The sequence below is a fragment of the Hemibagrus wyckioides genome, linkage group LG14 (genome assembly GCF_019097595.1).
Source record: "Hemibagrus wyckioides isolate EC202008001 linkage group LG14, SWU_Hwy_1.0, whole genome shotgun sequence".
Classification (NCBI taxonomy): domain Eukaryota; kingdom Metazoa; phylum Chordata; class Actinopteri; order Siluriformes; family Bagridae; genus Hemibagrus; species Hemibagrus wyckioides.
Window position 1 is genome coordinate 17,682,227 of NC_080723.1, and position 10,284 is coordinate 17,692,510.

General features: G+C 39.2%; 1 protein-coding gene across 2 annotated transcripts; it reads left to right on the forward strand.

Moving 5' to 3' along the window:
• The first annotated feature begins 1,002 nt into the window (after nucleotides 1-1,002).
• Nucleotides 1,003-9,804, forward strand: ndfip1 (Nedd4 family interacting protein 1). Of its 2 annotated transcripts, none has more exons than XM_058408403.1 (8): nucleotides 1,003-1,228; nucleotides 4,932-5,022; nucleotides 5,239-5,372; nucleotides 5,474-5,561; nucleotides 6,215-6,339; nucleotides 8,060-8,126; nucleotides 8,239-8,347; nucleotides 8,457-9,804. In XM_058408403.1, the coding sequence occupies exons 1-7, from the start codon at nucleotides 1,199-1,201 to the stop codon at nucleotides 8,343-8,345; spliced, it is 642 nt and encodes a 213-aa protein (XP_058264386.1). In that variant the 5' UTR covers nucleotides 1,003-1,198; the 3' UTR covers nucleotides 8,346-8,347; nucleotides 8,457-9,804. The 2 variants fall into 2 exon arrangements, with proteins under 2 accessions (XP_058264386.1, XP_058264387.1); XM_058408404.1 differs by having other exon boundaries at nucleotides 5,242-5,372.
• Nucleotides 9,805-10,284: the final 480 nt, after the last annotated feature.

Genomic DNA, 10,284 nt, shown 5'->3' on the forward strand with positions numbered 1-10,284 from the left:
TTTAGAAATATAGACTATGTACAGTATATCTGTATGTGTAAGTGTACCATATTGACTTATGTTGCAATATTGACTTATGTGCAGAACAATAGTACAGTAACGTGCAAATTGAATGCAACTGTAGATGCAGTAACGTTAACAATGTGCAGTTGAAAAGCAGATACTTGATAGTACTCGCAGCAGTAACATTACCAAATGCGCAAAATGAGAAGGGGCAATTTAGTCCAACGAGTCTATAAGATAGGTAAGACTAATCTATGTCCTCCGGATACCTGTTTAAAAGTCTAATGGCTGAGGGAAAGCTTCAGATCATTGTCAGGTGTATGGATTAGTGATCATTCAGCTACAAGAGCATTAGTGAGATCAGACACTGATGTTGTAAGAGTGAGGAGGTCTGTGGTTCCAGTTCATCCCAGAGGTGTTCAGTGGGGTTGAGTCAGAGTCAGGGCTCTGTGAAGGAGTTTTTCTACTTCAATCTTGGCAGACCATGACTTCATGGAGTTCAGGGGCTTTGTGCACAGGGGCGTTGTCATTTCCAACTTTGGGAAAGAACCACACGTGTGTGATGCCTACTTGTGTAGGTTTAGTAGGCCTGATACTGCTAGTCATATGACTATGGGTTACTACCAGTGATGTAGTAAGCCGGTGGCAAACAATTCACTTTTAATACCTGTCTGAATCATTTAGTTTTTCAATGATATGGTGTTGAATATTACTAGATGGAACCTGCACTTGTTTTATTTTACTACATTTATTACATTTCACTTCTTTAGTTATCCTAACCACTCAGTTTCCACAGCCAGCCTGGTCCTCATACTAATCCTAATACTTAATACTAAACAATAGGTATAATAATATTATTGAGTAAAGCTTTGGTAGTGTACTAAACGTTCATGAAGAATAGTGTGTTTAAGAGGATTTATTAGCTGTGTATTTTAATCTTTGACCTGAGTCGTAAAGACACCCTGAGGAGGAAAAAGTGAGTTTGACTCAGCGAGTGCGCATGCGCAGTGGCCATTTCTGTTGTGGATAGACTGCGCGAGGACGCTGGTCTCGCCTTGTCTGCAGCAGGAGAATAAATCCAGAACAAATTTAGGAAATAAGAGTAAGGTCGTGGATATATCCTGATACAGCTGGCTAATTTATTTAGCTAGCTATTCGTATGAATAAGTGACTACTGCTCAACACGTACCAAAGAATGGCTGAGCAGAGGAGCGGATATCGGCAGGTAGGAAATACTTAGCATGCTAGTTTCCACAGACACTTAGCCTGCTATAGTTAGCTTGTTTAACTTGAAAATAAATGTGATTGTTGAATATTTTCTGTAGGATTGATTATAAATGTCGTTGTGGTCAAGATAAAAGAGCTCGTTTTTTTACTTCAAATGTGTTTTGGGAGATGTATATCAACACGGCTAACAACATCGAGCTAATTAGCTAACCAAGAACATAGCAAACAACATTTATGTTTATCTCGTGCGATCTTTCTATTTTCTTTATATTTGTTTTCCCTTTATTATATTACAGGAATGGTTATTCTGGAAAATGATTTTTTAAGCTTAAACACTCGATTAAATTGCGTATTTTCTTCTTATTGCTTTTCTTTTGCGGTTACAGGCCCTTCAGCTAATCTGACAGCTTGATCCCGTAGACCTGATCATTATGTAATCCGATTAAATAAATACAAAAATCTCGGTTCCATAACGACACTGTCCAGATTTAATTTATTTTCCTATTTATTACACCTAAAACAAAAAATTACCGCTCAATTTATTAGCTTCAAGTCAGATTTCTCCTCCCTTTAACTCACTGTATCTGAAAATGTGGACAAGATAATGCAGAGTAATGAAAGAGAAGACAAAAATGGTGCCACTGAAGTGTGACAGAAGAGGAGAGGTTCCTTTTTCCACTTGGTTCCTCTAAAGGTTTCTTCCTCATGCCTCAAGAGGTTTTTCTAAGACACCGTCGCCTTCTGCTTACTCATGAGGGATTAATCTGAATCTCCATCTAGGTTTAGATACACTATGTTGCCAAAAGTTTTGGGACACCCTTCCAAATCGTTGAATTCATGGCCCCTTAGTTCCAAAGAAAGGAACTCTTAATACTTCAATGCCTCTTAATACCAAGACATTTTGGACAATTGTTAAGTTGTCCAACTTTGTGGGAACAGTTTGGGGATGACCCCTTCCTGTTCCAACATGACTGCACACCAGGGCACAAAGCAAGGTCCATAAAGAAATGGATGAGTGAGTTTGAACTTGACTGACCTGCACAGAGTCCTGACCTCAAGCCGAAAGAACACCTTTAGGATGAATTAGAGCGGAGACTCTGAGCCAGGCCTTCTCGTCCAACATCAGTGCCTGACCTCACAAATGTGCTTCTAGAGGAATGGTCAAAAATTCCTGTAACCACACTCCTAAACTTTGTGGAAAGCCTTCCAAGAATAGTTGAAGCTGTTATAGCTGCAAAGGGCGGGTCGACTCCATATTACATTCATGTGCATGTAAAGGTAGACGACCCAGTTTTGACAGTTCACAGGTTCGCTCGAATTCGTCCCAAAGGTGTTCTTTGGGGTTGAGATCAGGACTCTGTTCTGTCAGGTTGAGGTCAGGACTCTGTGCAGGTCAGTCAAGTTCCTGCACACCAAACTCACTCATCCATGTCTTTATGGACCTTGCTTTGTGCACTGGTGTGCAGGCATGTTGGAACAGGAAGGGGTCATCCCCAAACTGTTCCCACAAACTTGGGAGCATGAAATTGTCCAAAATGTCTTGGTATGAAGCTGAAGCATTAAGAGTTCCTTTCACTGGAACTAAGAGGCCAAGCAAAACCCCTGAAAAACACCTGAATTCAAGGATTTGGAGTGGTGTCCCAAAACCTTTGGCAGTATAGTCTATTTGCAAGGCAGCTTTGTGACCGTGTCCTTTCTTAAAGCACTGTATAAATAAAATTGATATAAAGTGAAGTACAAGAAGATTAGCAGATATGGAGAGACTTGTATGTTTTCTTGATGGTTCGGGCCTCAGCTTTGTGAGGCAGTAGGTGGAGCGGCTGCCCTAATTTGCCTCTTATGTGATGAATATGTGATGAAGCTTTAATAGGTTTAGTGTGAAACACAGAGTAGTGAAAATATCACAGAATCGCTCTGTTGTTTTCAATCAAATGTCCAGTCAGTATTTATTGTTACTTCAATAATGATAGGAAAATGTTTAGAACGTTTTCAATTTTCAAGTCAACCAGCCATGCATTAGAGCCTTAAATTATAAATGTCATGTATTTATTATTTATAAATAATGGATGTATAGGAGAGCTGTAAGCGTGAGCACTTCCACTTTGTTCATGTCCTTCTTACTTTTAGAGGAAGGGTCTTATAGCTTCCTTCTTTCTCTAGTTTGTGGACAAGTTTCTCTGTCACCTTTCAGGTACAAAAATAGATAACAAGGCGTCCTTAAAGAAAGGTGCCCCAGCTGTCGCTGTCGTTGTTGTTGCTCACTGTGCTTGTTGTTAGGACAAAGTGTAAGAGCAGCTTCCTGCAACAGCAGCCATTAGCACCAGTTACAGGGTTGTTTAGAGTGAGCGTTTTTTACTGGAAATGTGAGCTTTCTATGTTTTGTATATCAACAATGTAAATGCGGTGAACTGGCTTTTTAGGAAAATCTGAAAAAATATTCTGCAATCTGTGTGTGTGTGTGTATGTATATGTATATATATATATATGTGTGTGTGTATATCTATCTATCTATCTATCTATCTATCTATCTATCTATCTATCTATCTATCTATCTATCTATATATATATGTATATGTATTTGTGGATATATATGTGTGTGTGTGTGTGTGTATATATACACACATACATACATATATACATATATATTGAATATTGAAACATTGTATGTTTAATCAGTTTCTTGTCAATTTTTTTAATAATGACAGATTTTCCGACAATACCATACTTAAAATAATGAATCACAAAAACACTATATTGTCAGCATGTCCACCTATAATAATAATAATAATAATAATAATAATAATAATAATAATAATAATAATAATGTATTTTATTTATAACCAGCTTCAGTGGTGGACAAAGCCCAGCCTGAGAGCCCAGAAAATAAATTTTACATGAACATTTTTCCCCTTCACTCATTCAACATCTAGAAAAAGGGAAACCCTACCCATTTTTTAATTTGGTATAAGAAAGAAACTGTGTCTTGATAATGTGAGACACTTTGATGCTTTCACTACAGCATGCAGCTACTACATTGACTGCTTTACTTTACTGTGGATGAATTACCCTGCCCAAAACTTTTATGATGTACACTCTTTACTGCTTTCAAAGATTTTCATCGCATGCGTGCGCAATGGCAAACCTAATCAAAATGAAGGCATAGCTATATAACTTTTCTGTTAGCAGAGTGCGTCAATCTTGCAGTTAAACCTTGAGGAAATAACAAATAAAGCAATATCTCGGCAAGGACACCACAACTCGTATCCAACAAACGTTGGCTAACGACATGCCTACGAGCGTCTCCAACGTTTCTACGTTATGTTTGTTTTTCAGATACTGTTTTTATAGTTGGATTCGGTAGCACTTTAGATGTTTCATGTATCCAGTGGGTGAGCCAATGAATGTTTAATTCCAGTGCGCAGTAAAGCTAAATAAACACCATAACACAGCTACAACTGAGAAAGTGCTTTAGTTCTGTTTGAATTTAGTCCTGAATTTAACGTTAATATGGTGTAAAGTTTTAAGTGTAATAGTTGTTTGAGTTGAAGTACATTACACTGGCCATAAATTTAATCCATATATGATTCATTATCTGAACAAGTAGTGACAAAGCCGAACAGAGCGATTATAAAACAAACATAGTGAGATTATGGACCTTCTGCAGACGTTATATAAGATATAATCTGTTTTCTCATCTGCAGTTAGCCAACGAGGAGGAGACGGAGTCACCTGAGGTTCCCCAACAAGCAAGTGATGCTCCGCCTCCATACACCAGCATTTCAGCTGATCCAGGTAAAAGCTGTTCTCCTCAACATGCCAGCACAAGTTTATTCTCTCTATGTAGTATCTTATGAAATGTCTTTGAGGATTAATCAGGGTTTAGTGTATAATCCTGGGATTATCATCTGAGAAATGAATATTAGTTTAGTATAATGTTGATCCTAATTTTCTAATTAGGTTAATGATGGTGTATGAGCGTATGTGTACGAGCGATTTGTTTTATTTCAGCAGCCTTCTTTGATTACAAAGATGACGGGACTTACCCCAAACCCCCTTCATACAACGTCGCCACGTCTCTACCATCGTACGACGAAGCCGAGAGGACCAAGGCTGAGTCCAGCGTTCCTCTGATGCCTACACGGGTGAGGAACCGATCATCCCTCAGAGATTGATGAATGTAAAGCCCAACCAGTTATTGCTCAAACCTTCACACAATTCTTTTTCGAACTCTTATCTCCGACAGGACGAGGATTTCGTCGGCAGAGACGACTTTGACGATGTTGACCAGCTGCGAGTTGGGAATGATGGCATATTCATGCTGACGTTTTTTAGTAAGACAGGCATCCCAAACAAACGTGATCACAAACAGAGTGGCAGGCTTTTGTTATGTGCACTGCATTTGATTATACAGTGATAGCATTATTAGCCAGTGAGTTGTTATTCCTCTGAGAACGGAAGTAAACATAAAGAGAGACTCTTATAAACCAAATAAATCAATAACTGGTTGTGTGCAAGATGCAGACAGACACAAAACAGAGTTACTGCTACCACCAGAATTGATTACTTTCCTATAACAGCAGGTGATTTATTCCTTATATAATCACAGGGAGGATCCGTTGTGCTTTTTAACTATTTACACTGACATATAATATGTAGCGGACTATCTGCAAGACAAGTTACTTCCTGTCATCTTTTAAGTTATAGCAGCTATAAACTACTCATTCCCCCACCAGCATCTCTTTTTCTCTCTTTGTAAGTGAGACAAAATGTCTCCATAGAGAAATGTTCAGCATGCCAATGATAAATTTTTCCTAGATAAACGCCTGGCGGTGATGTAGAAAATTAATGAACACTTTCTGACCAATAAGAATTGAGGATCCAGTGCGCTGTGGTAGAAGACTGTTACCGTTTGTTCTGTGCAGTCTTGCAGTGTAGAGCCGTTCGTAGCAGGCAGCTTGATGATCTGTTGCTCTTTCATTTTCAGTGGCTTTCCTTTTCAACTGGATCGGCTTCTTTCTGTCGTTTTGCCTGACCACTTCGGCAGCAGGACGCTACGGCGCAGTCTCTGGGTTCGGCCTCTCCCTGGTGAAGTGGGTCCTGATCGTCAGGGTAAGACTTTTTAAAACATGACAAGTGCCTAAAACAGATGAATAGAAAGAAGAAATATTATTTTATGTCCAGTTTGCAAAAGGCTCGTCTAGAACAGAATATCTAGAATATTATTCCTTCCTTATTAACATATTTCTTAGTCATGTTATATACTTGAAAGTTCAAAACTGCAACTTTCACTTCCTGATAATTATATCTAGATGTGTCATACCACGTAGAACACACACTTAGCAACTATGTTGGCAGAACAGATTTTAAACAGTATTTAAACACTTAGGGCTAAAATAAATAGCACTTAATATTTTTTTTGCACATCCTTTGGTACCTAACGGTATCGACCCACTTCCCAACACAAAAGGCATTGCATGTATTAAGCAGAGGAGAGGGAAGAAGGATCGTCAATGTTTTCCTTGCAGTTGACCTTTAATTCTCTTAGAACTCTGTTAGCATTATGCAGTGCTCATATAGACGATGAATAATTCAAAACAGGACAGCCTAGTTTATAATGAAGGCATGAGACGCACCCAGATCGACTCAGGAAGGGATGATGTTGAAGCTAGATTATTGAGTATGGAGCATGGAGAAAACTAAAATGTTCAGGACAGGATTATTCCAGGTACTACGTACCTGTGAGCTAACTGAGATGACACACAAACCTCTGAGATAACTAACTGTAATCCACATAACAGTTAATCAGTGGTATTTGTCTAAATCTTTCAGTAGGGGGAAATGTCTGCTGGGAGCTTATATATGCTGGTTATATGTACAAGATGTGCTTTTTCTGTACTTGATAATGATCCCTTTGATATACAGGAACATCTTTTATACACACCATCATACATTAAATTATTTATGTGATACAGGAATCTTTTACCCTGTAAGTGTTTCGATATAAAGGTGTTTCTCATAGATGATTAAGAACCTTTAATATTTCTTATATGAAACATACCCATGTGTTCAAGCCCACTTTAGTAGTATACTGTATTGCATAATAATATAAATATAAATATTGATCTTATAGGATTTAGCAGTTTGATATATGGGACATTTCCGTCTGTTCTATATGAGAAGCCAGATAGTTTCGTTCTCCATGGACGAGTTCATGACTAATCAGACACAAAATAGGAAACAGGTCACACTTTAAAAAAAACAAAAAGCTGCACCGCCTGTCATCGTGCTCCTTGTTAGGTCAAAGTGTAAGGCTGGTTTCCTGCAACCACTAACATTGTCCAGAGTGGGCGCTTTTATTAGCTCTTTTGTAAATACCTGGAAATCTGAGGGTTTTATGTTTTGTATATCCTTAACTCCTGGTGGTCCAGTGGCAGGATCCCGCATTCTCATCCGGGTTCGATTCCCGAGTAGGATGCTAACCCAGCCAGTGAAGAGTTAACTCTCAGTGCCAGTTCCAAGCCCGGATTAAATGGGAGGGTTGCGTCAGGAAGGGAATCCAGCGTAAAACCTGTCCCAAATCGAAACACGTGGACCAAATGATTCGCTGTGGCGACCCCAAACAGGGAGCAGCTGAAAGCACAACGACGACATATTACATATCCTGACTTTAATTAAAATTGAACATTACATTTTGTCAACACACACAGAGTTACACTCTAGCCGAGTTACTAGCCGAGAGATTCAACATGATGAGGATTGTACATTATGTGCATTATGATGCTGTTTGTGACTTCAGTAATCATTTTTTCCCTTGTTTTTGTTGAACCAGTTCTCCACATATTTTCCCGGTTACTTTGATGGGCAGTACTGGCTGTGGTGGGTGTTCCTGGTTGTAGGTAAGTATGCATTTCTACACACGCAACTTTATATATATATAATATTTTAATCCATTCAATCAAAGTCTGCTAAAAATGCTGCATTATTAAGTCATCTATTTCTCTTTAACAGGATTCCTGCTGTTTATCAGAGGTTTCGTGAATTACTCCAGAGTGCGCAACATGGCCGATCATTCCTTCCCAACCGTTTCTCGCACCAGAGTCCTTTTTATCTACTGAAGGTAAATCCGACATGACGTATTCACCTGTAACGGGTGCAGATGTTTGTGTAGAGTGATGACGCCTTGCCGTGATTTTATTTTATTACATTAACGCTCTGTTTGTGTTCAGGTTTCGCATCTCAGGACTATTACGAAATCCGCAAAATGGCGAAAATCCGGCTTTGAATCTTCAGAAAACCGTGCTAAGCAGAAGCCGCTGCAACAAAACAGCATATAAATGAAAAAATATATATATATATATATATTTAGGTACAGTTATGTACATTTACCAGGCTGTTGATAGTCCTCTAATCAAGTATTTATCTGTAACTAATTTCCAGTGCAATCAATCACGGCGACGTAAATGCATTGTCTTTTAATATTCCTTAATCAGCACACCGACGTTTATAATGGACAGCCAATAAAGGCCACCACAGCTTTAGACAATTAATGCCTTGCAAAATAAACAATGCACCCAGTTCTTTATCTTTCAGTGATGCCTGTTCAAGCACATTTTACACCAGATGCAATGCAGCACAGAGGGCAGTCGCACTGCAGTGCTTCTCCGTTTATACAGATAATAAATACATGTGCTTTCTCTCAGCATATTAATATAGCATGCACATATCCGATCAATATCAGATCTGTATAAACAATTTATATAGTTTGAGAATTTCTCTCTCTGCTTATATATAGTTTGGTGTTTCTGGCACAGCAGGATTAAAAAGCCCATGTGGTGTAAGATTATGGGCCTTAGACACAAGAAGACAGCATGAATGATTATGCTGTCTATCCAAACATAATCGCCCTTCAGAATTAGATTGTACAATTTAGTATGAGAGTGTTTCAAGCAGAAAGCTGCCTCTGGTGTAAAATAGGCTTTAGTGTTCTCATTTATAGAGTGCTGGGGGAAAATTTTTAGTTCTACTTTGTAAGTATTGTAACCCAATGTTGTTGTTTTTTTTTGTGAAATGTAAAGTTTAGATGTGTTCGAGACAGTGTCATGTCGGATGTTATTTTATCCTTGCACTTTGATGATGTTATGAAGGTAGAACAGCAGTGAGTTTCACATCCAGGAAGAAGTGCAAAATCCAAAATCATGACTAATGAGTCTCAGAGTGATTTATCTAATAGGCATGACAAGATGAAATAAAGGTCTCGCTTTTGTCATTAGGACCAAATATTTAAATAATGATGATAATAATAAAAAAAGAAGCTTTTCAGTCTGATGCACAGTGATTGGTCATGCAGTGACACCTAAAACTGTACCTGTATTTCTTCTGTGATCTGTATCATGAACAACGGTCATTTATAATGCCAAAAGTATCAGTAGATAAACCCACTGTCTTGTTGATTTTTCTTAAGTTTCTGTGACCTGCATGTTGATGAAATAGTTCTGCACAGTGTGGTATAATGTGGTTTATATGTTTACACTTGTGCAAAAATAACTTTTAATAAACATTGCTTCTATAGCGACATCACTCGTGTCTTAATGGCTCTCTGTTCACTCACTCTGACCACTCTGTTCATCACTCCCTCAGACACTCTGACCACTCTGTTCATCACTCCCTCAGTCACTCTGACCACTCTGTTCACTCACTCCCTCAGACGCTCTTGACCACCCTGTTCACTCCCTCAGACGCTCTTGACCACCCTGTTCACTCCCTCAGACGCTCTTGACCACCCTGTTCACTCCCTCAGACGCTCTTGACCACCCTGTTCACTCCCTCAGACGCTCTTGACCACCCTGTTCACTCCCTCAGACGCTCTTGACCACCCTGTTCACTCCCTCAGACGCTCTTGACCACCCTGTTCACTCCCTCAGACGCTCTTGACCACCCTGTTCACTCCCTCAGACGCTCTTGACCACCCTGTTCACTCCCTCAGACGCTCTTGACCACCCTGTTCACCCCCTCAGACGCTCTTGACCACCCTGTTCACCCCCTCAGACGCTCTTG